Source organism: Anomaloglossus baeobatrachus, chromosome 4 (assembly GCF_048569485.1).
Source record: "Anomaloglossus baeobatrachus isolate aAnoBae1 chromosome 4, aAnoBae1.hap1, whole genome shotgun sequence".
Taxonomy (NCBI): Eukaryota; Metazoa; Chordata; class Amphibia; order Anura; family Aromobatidae; genus Anomaloglossus; species Anomaloglossus baeobatrachus.
This window is the reverse complement of record NC_134356.1, coordinates 261,611,128-261,628,414: the sequence shown is the minus strand read 5'-3', so window position 1 is coordinate 261,628,414 and position 17,287 is coordinate 261,611,128. Positions and strand designations below refer to the sequence as shown.

The 17,287-nt window shown below is 49.1% G+C and overlaps 1 protein-coding gene across 3 annotated transcripts in view; it reads left to right on the top strand.

Moving 5' to 3' along the window:
* The window catches only part of EEA1 (early endosome antigen 1), a 302,741-nt gene that overhangs the window by 241,937 nt on the left and 43,517 nt on the right, over positions 1–17,287 (top strand). For all 3 annotated transcript variants that reach the window (XM_075344800.1, XM_075344799.1, XM_075344801.1), the window contains 3 exons: positions 3,168–3,269; positions 4,737–4,922; positions 15,607–15,789. In XM_075344800.1, the coding sequence (XP_075200915.1) occupies positions 3,168–3,269; positions 4,737–4,922; positions 15,607–15,789 (471 nt within the window). The remainder of the gene's footprint in view (positions 1–3,167; positions 3,270–4,736; positions 4,923–15,606; positions 15,790–17,287) is intronic.

The window sequence follows — 17,287 nt, the reverse complement described above, 5'->3', positions numbered from 1 at the left end:
GACGTCGCTCTGGCCGGCGATCCGCCTCCTTTCTAAGGGGGAGGTTTGTGCGGCGTCACACGGCAGCCGTCTATTAGCAGAGGAGGGGCGGAGATGAGCGTCCGGAACATGCCACCTACCTCCTTCCTTCCTCATTGCCGGTGGATGCAGGTAAGGTGATGTTAGTCGTTCCTGCGGTGTCTCACACAGCGATGTGTGATGCCGCAGGAACGACGAACAACATCGTAGCAGCAACGATATTTGGAAAATGAGTGACGATGAAAGACAAAGAAAAGTGTCAACGAGCAACGATTTTTCACGTTTTTGCGCTCGTTGATCGTCGCTTCTTGGTGTCACGCTGCGATGTCGCTAACGACGCCGGATGTGCGTCACTAACGACGTGACCCCGACGATATATCGTTAGCAATGTCGCAGCGTGTAAAGAACCCTTAATTGTCCTATTAGGAAATAGTCTACTCCTGAGAGAATGCCAGATTCCAAGTGTCTCCTTGGTTAGAATTGTTGAGCAGCTGAATAATGGGACATTAACTGTAGAGACCCCCCGGAAGATGTTTCAGTGGAATATGTAAGCCCTCCTGTTCCAATCCCAACCCACTGCTTGGTCACTGAATGAAAATGCCAGTCTATTAATCGGACTAGAAGAAACATGAAAATCCGTCTGCTGTGTGTCCGGCTGCTATGCTGGCTGCTATGCTGGCTGCTGTGTGGTCGGCTGTGCTGGCTGTGGCAGGGGCCGTACTGGCTGTGTGGAGCAGGGCAGTGCGGGGGTGAGATGCTCTGTCGGCGGTGTGATCTTCAATTAATGCCGCCCGGAATCGGCACCTGCGCAGATTGAGCTCTCTAGGCTCAATGACAATCCGAGAGCTCCATCTGCGCCCCCGCCGACTCCTGGCGGCATTATTTAAAGATCGCAACACCGACAGAATCTCACCCGCTGCACCACCTTGCTCCACACAGCGCCCACCGCAGCCAGCACAGCCCCACACCGCCAACAGACCATCTCACCGCCGCAGCCAGCACAGCCCCGCACTGCCAACAGACCAGCTCACCTGCCGCAGCCAGCACAGCCCCACACCGCCAACAGAGCATCTCATCCGCCACAGCCAGCACAGTCATACACCGCCGACAGACCAGCTCACCCGCCGCAGCCAGCACAGCCCCGCACTGCCAACAGACCAGCTCACCTGCCGCAGCCAGCACAGCCCCACACCGCCAACAGAGCATCTCATCCGCCACAGCCAGCACAGTCATACACCGCCGACAGACCAGCTCACCCGCCGCAGCCAGCACAGCCCCGCACTGCCAACAGACCAGCTCACCTGCCGCAGCCAGCACAGCCCCACACCGCCGACAGACCATCTCACCTGCCGCAACCAGCACAGCCCCGCACCGCCAACAGACCAGCTCACCTGCCGCAACCAGCACAGCCCCGCACCGCCAACAGACCAGCTCACCTGCCGCAGCCAGCACAGCCCCACACCGCCAACAGACCAGCTCACCTGCCGCAGCCAGCACAGCCCCACACCGCCAACAGACCATCTCACCTGCCGCAACCAGCACAGCCCCGCACCGCCAACAGACCAGCTCACCTGCCGCAGCCAGCACAGCCCCACACCGCCAACAGACCATCTCACCTGCCGCAGCCAGCAAAGCCCCACACCCCCAAAAGAGCATCTCACTCGCCGCAGCCTGCACAGCCCCGCACAACCGACAAAGCATCTCACCTGCCACAGCCAGCAAAGCCCCACACCGCCATAAGAGCATCTCACCCGCCGCAGCCAGCACAGCCCCGCACAACCGACAAAGCATCTCACCCACCGCAGCCAGCACAGCCGACAAAGCATATCACCCGCCACACCGCCCTGCTCCACACAATGCCAACCGCAGCCAGCACAGCCCCCAATGCAGCCAGCATAGCGCCCCACAGGCATCCCAGCACACATTCTCCACCTCCCGGTAAGCTACATTCAGATTTTAAGAAGCACCCCTAATTTTCCTCCCAAATTTTTTTGGGGAAACGTACATCTTTTATAATCCAAAAATTACAGTATATTGACAGAAAAATAAAGTTACGGCTCTTGGAAGAAAGGGAGGAAAAAATGAAGAAGAAAAATGGAAAATCGCCAGGTGGTGAAGAAGTTAATTGACTTGCTAATATCAAACTATGTAATGATACGTGTACCTGAGCAATTCCTTTGTATACCTTTGGAAAAACAATGCACATCGTTGTACTTTTGCTTACGACTTGTAGAGAAGTCTTTTGGAATACATGTATTATGGCTGTGCAACAGTTTTCAATAAAAGGTTTTAATAAAAACAATTTCTTAGATATTTTTTAATCTGTGTAGAAAGGTCCAGAGGACGGAGATCTAACCTTTAGTGGTATCTAACTTCTCATAATATGAACAGAAAATGTCAGTAATGTCCTCCTGGATTATGAGCGATTTACCATTGTCTCCTGATGCACGGGGCATGGAAAACTAGGAGCAATAAGCAATTCCGCTGTTGTGTTCTGCATTATTACACACCTTTTTGATGCTGATTAGTTAATGTGTAGGTTTGGTGCAAATCTATGTATACGTCCAATTCCATCTACCATGACACTGGCCTGTTGTCACCGCACGGTTCCTGGAGTACCACCTTTTACCTTCCACCATCTCAGGCTCTTCTTTTGGTTATCCAGCTTGGCTCAATGTTATATGTGCGTCATGCTACGTCCTTGCTCAGTCATGATGAACATGTGATGTTGTGTCAGGCCGGATAATCAAAAGAGAAGCTGCTAATGTCAGCAGATCAGAGGCAGTACTACTCCCATTCAGCAGCCACTAGTATGGGACATATATACTGCTGACAAAGGAAGACCTCTCCTTCTACAAAACTCCATAGACGCTACAGTTGCTATTGATCATGGCATCTAAGGGATTAAATAGCCGGGATCAAAGGCTGTTCCAATAGTGGCTGATGCAGTAGAATATTGGCTGTCCCAGCCATCCCTGCAGCTGATGGCACAGGCGATCCTGTTGTAAGGATTGAACTTGTTATAAGGTACTGATTTCTATGGTTCTAGGCTTGTGCAGACATATGCACCTTTACTGTGGCTAAAGAACATTTGCCTGTGTGATGTAAATTTACAATTGAAAGCATTTTCTATTTCATTATTATGTTAGGAAAAATCTCGTGATGAATTGAAATCAAAGCTGAAGGCCCAGACCGACTCTGCAGCTAAAGAGGTTCAAGCGCTTACGGCTCGTCTGACGGAAAAGGAGGAGGTAAGACATAAGTGTCTCTTCCATTTGTATCTGAAGAAAAAGAAGTACTTTAACTACTATGTACTGAATTTCTCCTGCGGTCTATTTTTTCATTGGTTTTGACCCTCTAATGCTTTGTATTTATATAATGCTTGAACAGTTACAGTATGTGGATGTTATGTAGGAAGAAACTTGCCACTTGGCTTTGCTAATACCTCAACATTATGGTGTTTAACCCCTTCACGACCAAAGACGTAACTGTACGTCCTAAATCATGAAGGGGTGATCACTGCCGGCATCTGTGGTAAGCCTGCTGCGATCCATGCACATGTCAGCTGATTTCAACAGCTGACATGTGCCTCGCAGGCACAGGTGGATCCGCGATCCACCTGTGCCTGTTAACCCCATAAATCGCTCTCAAAATGTAACAGCGCGATTTAATGTCTGAAGCAGGTAACGCGCACTTAACCGCTGCCATCAGAAGCTCTGTAATGTGATCACGAGGAGCCGATGGTAGCACAGGGTCATGTGATGACTCCTGTAATATTATGACGCACTTCCTGTGTCAGCTGGCAGAGTGCTGCCTGTTACAAGAAATGAGCATTTCTCCTGTTCTGAGCTGTGCAGATCTGATCGGGAGAAATGAATGAGCGATTTGACTGCTGATCCGTATAGCCCCCTAGGGGGACTAGTAAAATAGTAATAATAATAAAGAAAAACCTTAAAAGTTCAAATCACCCCCCCCCATTCGCCTCATTGAAAATTAAAGGGTTAAAAAAATAAAAAATATACACACATTTGGTAACACGACGTTCAGACACGTCCGATCTATCAAAATATAAAATCAATTAACCTGATTGGTAAACGTTGTAGCCACAAAAAAAAAAATCCAAACGCCAAAATTATGTTTTTTGGTCGTCGCAAATTTTGCACAAAATGCAATAACAGGCGATTATAACAACATCTGTGCAAAAATGGTACCATTAAAATTGTCAGCTCGAGAACAAAAAACTAAGTCGCCATTGAGCCCCAGATCCTGACAAATAAGAACACTATGGGTCGCGGAAAATGGCGCAAAAAGGTCTCCACTTTTTTTGGACAAACTTCTGATTTCTTTAACCCCTTAGATAAAAGTAAACCTATACATGTTTGGTGGCTACGAACTCGTACTGACCTGAGGCATCACACCCACACATCAGCTTTACCATATAGTGAACACAGTGAATAAAATACCCCCAAAACATTGCGCGCAATTTTTTTTTTTTTGCTATTACTGCATGCAAATAAATAGTTAATTGGCCATTAGTTTGCCACTGGTCAGTATAAATATATTGATACCGAATACAATATGTGTAGGGTTTTTTTTTGTTATTCATGTGTCAATGCATTAACCCAATACCTACGCTAACACATGAATATCCATTTTAAAAGTGGCTTAGATGGCCTAAAGCCAAGTTTATTAGATATATATTAATGTTTTATTTATAGGACGCCAACAAGCTGAAGACTGAAATACAAGCCATTAGTGAAAAGCTGCAGAGCTTCATACAAGAAAAAGAAAAACTTCAACAAGAACTACAAACACAGATGAAAAGGATCCAGTCATCTTCAGAGGCGGAAAAGAAGAAACACCAACAGGATATACAAGCTCTCAGTGGGCAGATACAGGAGAAGGTATTAAGCATATACTTCTTATCCACTCTACCTTAACATGCCTGTGTGAAAAGGGAAGAATATCCTTACATTCTTCTAGTATATCTAGAAATCTTGTGAAATAAATTATTGTAGATTACTTAGTAGATATTCTTTTTCTTTCTTCATCGTTCCTTATGGGAGACCCAAATCATGGGTGTATAGCTTCTGCCTCCGGAGGACACACAAAGTACTACACTCAAACGTGTAGCTCCTCCCTCCGGGCTATATACACCCCCTGGATGACAATCTAACCAGTTCAATGCTTTGTGTCAGGAGGTCACACACACACATGCATTCTCTGATTTTTTCATTTTTATTTTGATTTTAAAGATATGGAAGAAAAGTGGGTCCAGTCTGGACTCCCGGCATGTCCCTTCTCACCCCACTGTGTCGGCGGTGCTGTTAAGGTTGACTTTACAAGGCTGGAGCCTTCACATGCCGCGCTCCTTCAACATCCTCTGGGAGGCTCTGGTTTGAAGTGGGAGCCGTCACGGTCCTCTCTGCTTGCAGGAGACCGGTCTCCATCCGCAGCCCTGTCTGGTTCCTGCTGGAAGGAGCGTTTAACCCCCCCTCAGGGACTGGCCCTGCGTCTCAAAAGCTAAGTATTGAGACGTTTTTCAGGGGTCCCGGGTACTTTTATTAGGGGGAAAGTATGTCTTTTGTCTTTACTGTAAATTCCGGCCGGTTCTGGGGGTTTTCCCTGAGAACCGCGCCGAGGGTGCCTGCTCGTCGGCCGCATGTTAAAATCTAGGCCCCGGCTTCTGTTTGGGCCTAGTTTCGGTTTCATCTTCCCCTGCATGTCATTCATGCAGGGGAATAGAGTGGCACCGCCCACCGGCCATCCAGCAGAGGGGAGGACACTCCTCTCTGAGGAGATATTTCCCTCCCCTGCATCTCTCCTTAGCCCTCCGGTTTCTAATCTCCGCCCCCCCTCCTCCTCCCAGCGCCATTTTCTCAGCGTTTATCACACTGATCGGCGCTGGCTGCTGAACCTGCTGCTTTCTAGGAAGGCTGACGCTTTATTGGGGGTCCGAGCTGTGGAATCCGGAGGGCACACAGAGAGCGGTCTGGTAAGCCACAACCTCTGGTTGTGGGCTTTATTTTACACTCTCAGGACATTCTACAGGAGTGTATTCTTACTGCAGAGCTTCCACCTCAGCAGCATGTCTGCACTAGAGCAAGGCTGAAAAGTTGTACGCTATATGCACTGCTTGTAAGCTCATTCTGCAGAGCCAAGCACATACCCACATTGTGATGCCTGTGCTAACATGGTTGTGTCTCAGCCTGGAGCCTCCTCAGGGGTTCCTCCAGCCGCTCCAGCCCCAGTGGCTGATCCCCCGGCTTGGGTAGCATCTTTTTCCAAAGCTATTTCCCAGTCTTTTGCCGACTCCAGGGACAGCTGTCCCGGACTCTGCTGACCATGCATCAGCCCTCTTCTCAGGGCGCCTCTGCTGCTCCGAGCTCTGCAGAGCTCTCAGAGCATGTCCTAGGACCCTGTCCCCCTAAACGGAGACGCAGGGACCCTTCTCCTTCCTCGTCCCACGGCTCTGATTCACGAGCCGAGGTGCAGGGCGAGGAGGATTCTTTTACTGTGGGCTCAGACGCTACCTCTATGTACCCCATTGTCTTGTCTGAGGGTGAGGCGGATGTTAGTGACTTGATTGCGTCCATTAACTCCGTACTGAACCTCAATCCACCAGAGTCAGAGGAACAAGCCTCTCTGGTAGAGATACACCAGTTTGCCTCACCTAAGAGAGCTAGGAGTACGTTTTTTTTAACCACTCCACTTTTCAGGCCACTGTCACCAAGCCCAGGGCCTGTCCTGACAAACGCTTCCGAAGCGTAGTTCTGATGACCGTTTTCCTTTTCCACCAGAGGTGGTTAAGGAATGGGCCCTGTCTCCAAAGGTAGACCCTCCGGTGTCCAGAATCTCAGCCCGCACAGTCGTAGCTGTGGCTGATGGCACTTCTCTTAAGGATCCCACTGACCGCCAGGTTGACCTTCTGGCCAAGTCTGTATATGAGGCGGCAGGAGCCTCGTTCTCCCCGTCTTTTTGCGGCAGTGTGGGCTCTTAAGGCAGTCTCTGCCTCTCTGGTGGAGATACATTCCCTCGCCAGGGACTTTATACCTGAGATGGATGCCTTAACTTCTCAAGCTTCGACTTTTTCATCCTACGCCATGTCTGCCATTCTGGAGGCTTCTCACCGCACGGCGGTGGCCTCCGCTAACTCCCTCGCGATCCGCAGAATCTTGTGGCTTCGGGAGTGGAAAGCAGACGCTTCCTCTAAGAAGTACCTTGAGAGTCTCTCTTTTGCTGGATCCCGGCTGTTTGGTGAACAACTGGATGAAATAATTAAGGAAGCTACTGGCGGGAAGAGTACTTCCTTGCCACAAACTAAAACCAGGAAACCTGTCTAGGGCAGGAACCAATCGAGGTTTCGTTCCTTTCGTTCCTCTAACTGGTCACCCTCTAAGCCCTCAACCTCGTCCACTACCGCAGCCAAGGATCGTAAACCACAACTGGCGCACGAAGCCGCGTCCTCAAAAGACCGGAGGAGCCGCTGCCACTAAGGCAGCCCCCTCTTGACTACCTGGCTGCGCCAGCAACGTCCTTGGTCGGTGGCAGGCTCTCCCACTTTGGCGACGTGTGGTTTCAACACGTCTCCGATCAGTGGGTGCGGGATATCATCTCCCACGGCTACAGGATAGAATTTTCTTCCAGCCCGCCAAACAGATTTTTTCTGTCCACCCCCCCCTGCTCCAAAGCCGCCGCCTTCTCTCACGCCGTGGCATCCCTGCAGGCCAACGGGGTAATTGTTCCGGTTCCCGCCCGGGAACGGTTCAGCGGTTTCTACTCAAACCTCTTTCTAGTCCCCAAGAAGGACGGTTCCTTCCGGCCCATCCTGGATCTCAAGCTTCTCAACAAGCATGTTCAGGTGCGGCGCTTTCGCATGGAATCCCTGAGATCGGTCATTGCCTCAATGACCCAAGGAGATTTTCTGGCATCCATCGACATCAGAGATGCCTATCTGCATGTGCCTATTGCGGTTTCACACCAGCGTTGGCTACGCTTTGCAATCGGAGAGGAACATTTCCAATTCGTGGCTCTCCCCTTCGGGTTAGCCACGGCCCCTCGAGTATTCACCAGGGTCATGGCAGCAGTGGTTGCGGTTCTGCACCTCCAGGGGTTGGCAGTGATTCCTTACCTGGACGACCTTCTAGTCAAGGCCTCATCCAGTGCAGACTGCCAGCGGAGTGTCTCGCTCACTCTCGCCACGCTCGTTCAGTTCGGGTGGCTTGTCAACCTGCCCAAGTCCACTCTGACCCCGACCCAGGTACTTATGTACCTAGGGATGCAATTCGAGACTCTGCCGGCACTTGTCAAGTTGCCCTTAGTCAAACAGCAGTCCCTTCGTCTGGCGGTGCGCTCTCTGCTGAGGCACCGCCGTCATTCCATCAGACACCTCATGCAGGTGCTGGGTCAGATGGTGGCGTCAATGGAAGCGGTTCCCTTTGCCCAGTTCCATCTGCGTCCCCTGCAGCTGGACATTCTCCGCTGTTGGGACAAGTGGATCTCTTCCTTGCACAGGCTGGTGGCTCTGTCGCCACAGACCAGGAGCTCCCTTCAGTGGTGGCTTCGGCCCCTCTCTCTGTCACAGGGACGCTCCTTCCTGACTCCGTCCTGGGTGATCCTCACCACGGATGCCAGCCTCTCCGGTTGGGGAGCAGTATTTCTCCATCACCGAGCACAGGGCACTTGGACTCCGTCCGAATGAGCCCTCTCGATCAATGTGCTGGAGATCAGAGCTGTGTTTCTAGCTCTCCTAGCCTTTCACCACCTGTTGGCGGGCAGGCACATTCGAGTTCAGTCGGACAACGCGACAGCGGTTGCCTACATCAATCACCAGGGCGGGACTCGCAGCCGTCTGGCGATGTTGGAGGTTCAACGAATCCTCCAGTGGACGGAGGACTCCAAGTCCACCATATCAGCAGTCCACATCCCAGGCGTAGAAAACTGGGAGGCCGATTATCTCAGCCGTCAAACCGTGGACAGCGGCGAGTGGGCCCTGCATCCGGCAGTGTTCAGATCTATCTGCCACAAGTGGGGCACTCCGGAAGTGGATCTAATGGCATCCCGGCACAACAACAAGGTTCCGGTTTACGTGGCTCGCTCCCACGATCCTCAAGCCTTCGCAGCGGACGCGCTGGTTAAGAATTGGTCACAGTTCCGTCTGGCCTATGTGTTTCCCCCTCTAGCTCTCTTGCCCAGGGTTCTGCGCAAGATCAGAATGGAGGGCCGTCGAGTCATAATCATTGCTCCGGACTGGCCCAGGCGCGCTTGGTACCCAGACCTGCTCCGTCTGTCCGTAGAGGTGCCGTGGCATCTCCCGGACCGCCCAGACCTTCTCTCTCAAGGTCCGTTTTTCCGCCAGAATTCTGCGGCTCTCAGATTGACGGCGTGGCTCTTGAGTCCTGGATCCTGACTGCTTCAGGCATTCCCTCTGAGGTCATCTCCACTATGACTCAGGCTCGGAAGTCTTCTTCGGCCATGATTTACCACAGGACTTGGAGGATTTTCCTGTCCTGGTGTCGCTCTTCCGACCATGCTCCTTGGCCGTTCTCCTTGCCGACCATCCTGTCTTTTCTACAGTCCGGTCTACAGCTAGGACTGTCCCTCAATTCCCTCAAGGGACAGGTGTCGCCTCTGTCGGTATTGTTCCAGCGGCGTATCGCCCGGCTGGCTCAGGTGCGCACCTTCATGCAGGGCGCATCTCACATCATTCCTCCTTACCAGCGGCCCTTGAATCCCTGGGACCTTAATCTGGTCCTCACGGCCTTACAGAAACCCCCCTTTGAGCCTCTCAGGGAGGTTCCTTTGTTTAGACTTTCACAGAAAGTTGTTTTTTCTAGTAGCCATAACTTCTCTCAGGAGAGTTTCTGATTTGGCTGCGCTCTCTTCGGAGTCCCCCTTTTTGGTGTTTCACCAAGACAAGGTGGTTCTTCGTCCGACTCCAGACTTTCTCCCTAAGGTGGTGTCTTCTTTCCACCTTAACCAGGACATTTCATTACCTTCTCTTTGTCCGGCCCCTGTGCATCGCTTTGAGAAGGCGTTGCATTCCTTAGATTTGGTGCGGGCGCTCCGAATCTATGTGTCACGCACCGCCGTTTTTAGGCGGTACACCTCACTTTTTGTGCTAACCACTGGTCAGCGCAATGGCCTCGCTGCTTCTAAACCGACCCTAGCTCGTTGGATTAGGTCGGCTATCACCGATGCCTACCAGTGTTCTCAGGTGCCCCCTCCGCCAGGGATTAAGGCGCACTCGACCAGAGCTGTCGGTGCCTCCTGGGCTTTCAGGCACCAGGCTACGGCTCAGCAGGTTTGTCAGGCTGCCACTTGGTCCAGTCTGCACACTTTTTCGAAGCACTACCAAGTGCATGCTCGTGCTTCGGCAGATGCGAGCTTGGGCAGACGCATTCTTCAGGCGGCTGTCGCCCATTCGTGAAGTTAGGTTTTGTCTACTTCTCAGTTTGGTTTATTTCCCACCCATGGACTGCTTTGGAACGTCCCATGGTTTGGGTCTCCCATAAGGAACGATGAAGAAAAAGAGAATTTTGTTTACTTACCGTAAATTCTTTTTCTTATAGTTCCGACATGGGAGACCCAGCACCCTCCCTGTTGCCTGTTGGCAGTTTTTTGTTCCGTGTGTTTTCACCGGCTGTTGTTAGTAGACAGCGTTCCGGTTTTTCCGAGTTTTACTCTATCTCTACTTATGGGTGGATGTCCTCCTTCAGCTTTTGCACTGAACTGGTTAGATTGTCATCCAGGGGGTGTATATAGCCCGGAGGGAGGAGCTACACGTTTGAGTGTAGTTCTTTGTGTGTCCTCCCGAGGCAGAAGCTATACACCCATGGTTTGGGTCTCCCATGTCGGAACTATAAGAAAAAGAATTTACGGTAAGTAAACAAAATTCTCTTTTTTTGGTGCATAATGACATTTACTCCTACAGCTGAATTATATTGAGAATCCAGGAAAATTTGAAGAAATAACTTGTTTCAGGGAATCTGTCACCAGGTTTTTGCTATGTAATCTGAGAGCAGTATGATGTAGGGACAGAGACTCCGATTCCAGTGGTGTCATTTGCTGGGACTACTTGGAAGAGTTTTGATATTTATTCTTTACTCTGCTATAGGTGTAGCAGCAGAGAGAACGCTGAGTTGTGTATAACCTTGTACACATCACTGAATGGTAGCTTCCTGTATACACTGTACATTTTGATCAAGCTACCAATAAGTGGTGGTGGCGGGGTTACACAGATTTACTGGTCTACTGTGCATCTGAGACCTAGTGCTCTAATGATAATCGCTTGCTAATAAAACACTTATTGTATTAAAACTACTACACACAGCCTAATAAGGAACACATCCCTGAAATCAGGGTGTCGACCCCTACATCATCAAGCTGCTCTAAGATTTAGCAGTAAAAGCAGGATTACAGATTCCCTTTAATGACCTGTGATACATTTTCATCATCGGTTGATAAAGAATGTATAAAGCCAGCTAAGAAGTCCTGCTAAGTTTATAAAAAATGTTTCACCACTTTAAATAATAATAATATAATAATAAACAAACTTTATATGTTTTCTATCTGAACTTGTACTGACCTGGAGAATCCTATTGCCAGGTCAGTTTTACCATATACAGTGGTACCTCGCTTAACGAGTAACCCTCTTAACGAGAATTTCGCTATACAAGCAAAGCTTTCTGTAAATTTGTAACCTGCTTTACGAGAAAGCTTTGCTGTACGAGCGAAATCCTCACCGCACACACTTCCGGTTTCGTCCATCCACCACACTCTGACCCGCACTTGCAGTCCACACAAACACACACATGTACTCACAAACACACACGCACGCACATACAGTATTATGCTCACCTTACCTTCCGTTCCACCGCTGGTCTGATGGTTCTTGTAGTTCCCGGGTACATCGCGGCGTCCTCGCGGCGAACTACAAGACCCAGGAGGCCTGCGATGAACGGAGGGTAAGGTGAGCATATAATATAACATAATATGTTTACCTTTCGTTTCATCGCCGGCCTCCTGGGTGCTGTAGTGCGCCGCTGCGCTCCAGTCCACGCTGTGTATCTGCATCCATAGTGACGAGGGAGGAACTTCCTGTCACCGCTAATGAAAGGCAGAGCGCTGGCCAATCAGAGGCAAGCGGCTCTGCCTTTGACGTCAGTGTTCTGGCCGGGAACTTCCTGCCTCGTCGTTATGGTAACGCGTTACACAGCCTGGCCCCGTACCAGAGAACAGCAAGTTCCAGCAGACCGGCGATGGAACGGAAGGTAAGGTGAGCATATAATATGTGTGTGTGCATGTGTGTCTGTGTGTGTCTGTGTGTGTCTGTGTCTGTCTGTGTGTGTCTGTGTGTGTCTGTGTGTGTCTGTGTGTGTCTGTGTGTGTCTGTGTGTGTCTGTGTGTGTTTTGTGTGTGTTTTGTGTGTGTTTGTATGTGTGTGGAATGATAGAACAGGGGACCAGGATGGGACATTTTAGAAGTTGTGGAACGGATCGTCAGCATCGCAATGATTTCCTATGGGAATTCTTGCTCTGCTGAACGAGTACATTGATTAACAAGCACAGTCCCAGAACGGATTGTTCTCGTTAAGCAAGGTACCACTGTATTGAACATGGTAAATAAAAAAAAAACCCCAATGAAGAAATGTGAAATTGCACTTTGTTATTTTTTTTTTTTTTTTTTGCAATTTTACCACACTTGGGATTCTTTTCCCATTTTCCAGTACACTATATGGCAAAACAAATGGTTATATTCAAAAGTAAAACTCATTCCGTAAATGACAAGCCCTCATAAGGCTATATTGATGTAAAACTAAAAAAGTTATGGCTCTTGGAAGAGGTAGTGGAAAAAATGAAACCAGAAAATTGTCCCGTTTTGAAGGAGTTAACTGCCATGATAGAAGTTCTACGAAACTACAGATAAAAGCGCAGAATAGGGTCTTACCAGACAAAATGAGCAACAAAGTAAAGGACAATAAACTCACCTATTAGGGTTGTGCCAGTCACAACTGCTAAGCACACTTTAGAAATGGCGGCTGCCGCAGCCCTGGATATTTAGAAATCAAAGCCAGAGCAGAGAAACCGGGTGTATGCCGCGCTGTCACCAGACAGGCCAGATGCTGATTAATTTAAATTTCTTTTTATCAGGTCAACGCGTTTCAGAGAACTCCTTCTCCTTCATCAGGACATTTAACAAAAGAAAAGTGTCCTGATGAAGGAGCAGGAGTTCTCTGAAACGTGTTGACCTGAATGAAAGAGATTTAAATTAATCAGCATCTGGACTTTCTGGTGACAGCGCGGCATACACCCGATTTCTCTACTCTGGCTATGATAGAGATTCTGTGAAGCCACAGGCTGAGCCCCGTAGGAGAGCTGCAATTTCTCTTGTGTACTGCAATACTGAAGCATTGCGCTATGTAGTGATTGAGGTATCACAGGGTCAAGTACAAGAGGCACTGCTGTTATCCAAGTCAGCTGAAGTATATTGTTTTCAGGTGTGGTCCAAACAAACATCCTTACTTGGCACAAGAGTTATAACAGAACTAAAAATCAAAATAAGTAGTCCTTAATATTTCACAGGCTCAGCCGCCTAAATAAAATATTTTCCACTCTACACAGACAGACCAGCTTGGAGAAAGCCCAGCTGCTTTAAATGAGACCTAAACAGCCTGAGAGAACCATGGCTGAAGGTGTCGGAGTGGTTATTCCTACCTGCACTTCTGGCATCCCCTGAATCCTGGGCCCATTAAAAACCCTCTCAGCACTATAGGCGCTGGATCTTGCTTTCCAGGTTTCAATACAAATGTCAACTCTGCGCACAAAGAAAACAGCTCCATGGACAGAAGAGTAAAATCTGATAGGTCTTGGGGCATATATATTTTTTTTGTTTTTTGATAAATCAAATGTTTTTATTAGAACGTTTTCAAGCACAAAACAGAATATCCATCACAACCCGGGAACGCAGTCCCTCAAACCCACCCCCACCTACTCCTAAACCCCATGAAATAAGTGCAATAATGTTCAATATATTCATCACTGCTTTATAGAGGAGGGATCTTATTAAAACGTGAATAATATGGAAACCACTTTAAAGAGACCCAATCGGAATCTCTGCAGTTCTCTAGATGCGATACCTGACCTATCTGTCCTAGACGTCCAGATTTTTTCAAACTTCGAGATACAGATTCTTTTCAGGTATACCGTCTTTTCCATATTTATCAATCAATTCACTTTGCCAATGTACTCCGGAACAGAAGGAGTCCGATCATGCACCCAATATTGTGCGATAAGCTAGATCTCCGATCATTTTTACTTCACATCGAACACTGTAAAAACAAATCCTACAGAACAGTGGTGGGATCAATATATTTGTAATTTCACTGCACATGGAGGTTTTTTTCCCCCCATTTCACTGTACATTATATGGTAAAATGAATGTATCACTCACTCAAAACTACAACTCGTATGGCGTTGTCGACTGAAAAATACGTTAAAACTATTTGAAAAAAGAGAAGAAAAACCGAAAGAGGAAAACCAAAAAATTGTCTGGGCCTTTTGTGGTATTAATCTGAAGGGTTTGGTACCTTGTAGAGTCCCGGTAGCTTCTGTTTATATCTGAATCATGGTTTTAGTTTGTAGCACAATGCAGTGCCAAATCTTATCATGACCCCTGCCGAACCTCATAGACCTATAGTGGAGTCAGGTGCATAGCATTGAGATTTCCATCATTGTTAGGCCTATGCCACACGGCGAGAAAATCGGTGCGAGTGGAGTGCGATAAAACATCACATTCCACTCGGACCAATTTTAGCCTGTGTGTCAGCGCACATGAGCGATTATTTTCTCAGCCCTAATCGGACCGTGAAGACATTCTCAGCATGCTGCGATTGTAATGCGAGACTCGCACTGCACTCGCAGTACACCGGTGTACCGCGAGTGCAGGGCAAGAATGGCAATAGCCGGCTACGGAGGAGAGAGGGAGATAAATGGCTCCCACCCCTCCTCAGTGCCGGCCCGTCCCCCGCAGCTGAGGTCCGCTCGCACGGTCGGACCTCAGTCGCATGGATACTAGCATGACACTCGGCTCTGCTGTACTGCTAGCGCGAGCAGAGTGTCATGCGAGCATCACACTAGTGCCCCGTGTTGCCCCAGCCTTACTGTAAGAACATTGCTGCATCTAGCCTTACTCTGCTTGACCAGAGGCTCCAACACAAATGAGAATCAAGCCAAATATTCAATTTTTTTCGCAGTACCTGCTCACTGACATTAGTTGCGTCTTTGCAGCCAAATTGATGATTTTGAACAATAATACAGTCTTTTATTGCTTTGAGGAATACCAGGACCTATGTCATTTACTAGAACAGTGAGGATCCCAAAAATGTCACTGTCACTTATCTTTATTTGTAAACATGAACCATTAAAGGGAATAAATCTGTGCATTTTTCAGTATTTAGCTGTATCATGTAGGTGGTAGTAATAACACAGGATTTTTGCTATTTGACTCCCATTTCAGGCCATTAGTATAAAGGGGCTAAAGTTTCATAGTTTCGTGGTTTTACTCAGTGCTCGGAATTTTGTGTTTCAGGCAAAGCAAGAGGAAATTCTACAACAACAGATTACAGTATTAACTGGGGATCTGACCTCTGAAAAAGGAAAAGCGTCTGATTTGCAGAAAGCCAATGAAGGCCTCCAGGAAAAAGTGGGGAATCTACAATCCGATATGTACGGAAAGGAGTCTGAAGTGTCTGCCCTTCGACAAGATCTGAAAGTATGTGTATTGTCTTGTGCAAAAGTAGTTCTAATCCAGTCACTTATAAAAATGACATAACATTTTCAGGAAAAACAAAATGGACAAACAATGGATTTAAAGTAATATTTGCTTTTTTCTTTATCGTTCCTATGGGAGACCCAGACAATGGGTGTATAGCTTCTGCCTCCGGAGGACATACAAAGTACTACACTCAAAAGTGTAGCTCCTCCTTCTGAGCTTATACACCCCCCGGAGAACCAGATCTAGCTAGTTTATCGCTTTGTGTTCAGGAGGCATTCTCATCTGATTTTTGATTTTTGGAAAGAGTTTGAAGAAAAGCGGGTCCAAGTCTGGACCCCCGGCATGTCCCTTCTCACCCCACTGTGTCGGCGGTGCTGTTAAGGTTGATTCCAAGGCTGGAGCCTTACATGCCGTGCTCCTTCACCATCCCTCCTGGGCTCTGGCTTGAAGTGGGAGCCAGCACGGTTCTCCATGCTTGGCAGAAGACCGGTCTCCATCCGCAGCCCTTCAGGATCCTGCTGGACCGGAGCACTCATCCCCAGGGACTTGGAACCCTGCGTCTCAGCAAGCTAAGTACCTGAGGCGTTTATATATTGGGGGTCCCTGTACTTTATTGTTGTGGGAGAGTGTGCGGAGTGTGTTTTATGACATTTCCGGCGGGTTCTCTGGCTGTCGCCTGAGAACCGCGCCGATGGTGCCTGCGCGCCGGCAGCACCGCTCAAATTTAGGCCCCGGCTTCGCCGGAGGCCTAGTTTCGGTTTCACTACCCTCGCATGTCATTCATGCAGAGGGACAGCGCGGCTCCGCCCAGCGGCCGTTCTGCACAGGGGAGGGACACTCCTCACTGAGTACATGTCTCCTCCCCTGTAAGTCTCTATGGCCCTCCAGATCCCGCTCCCAGAGTAAGTCCCGCCCCCTCTCTTCGCTCCGGCGGCCATTTTCTCAGCGTTTTCCCTGCGATCAGCACTGGTCTGCAGCATCCCTGCTGAGGTGCTTGGGGGTCCGGGCTTCGGGATCTGGAGGGCACACAACACCGCTCCAGCGGTCTGGTAAGCCACAACCTCTGGTTGTGGACCTCTGTATATACTCTCTGGGGGTCATTCTGGCAGAGCCCCCACTCCAGCAGCATGTCTCACACGAGGGGCAAGGCTCCAAAGCTGTATTCAGTATGCACTGCATGTAAGCTCCTACTGCCTGAACCGAGCACCTATCCACATTGTGATGCCTGCTCTAACCTGTGGATGCCTCAGCCTGGAATCGCACCCTCAGTGGTCTCTCAGGCTGCTCCGGCTCCTGTGGCTGAACCCCCGGCTTGGGTAGAATCCTTATCTAGGTCTATCTCCCAGTCTTTTGCCGACTCCATGGGATTTCTGTCCAGGACTTTGCTGAACATGCATCAGCCCCCTTCACAGGGTGCCTCTGCTGCTAGGGCTCTCTCAGGACCGGAGCTCACAGAGGATTCATCATCTGGTCCCAGACCCCGTCCTTCTAAGAG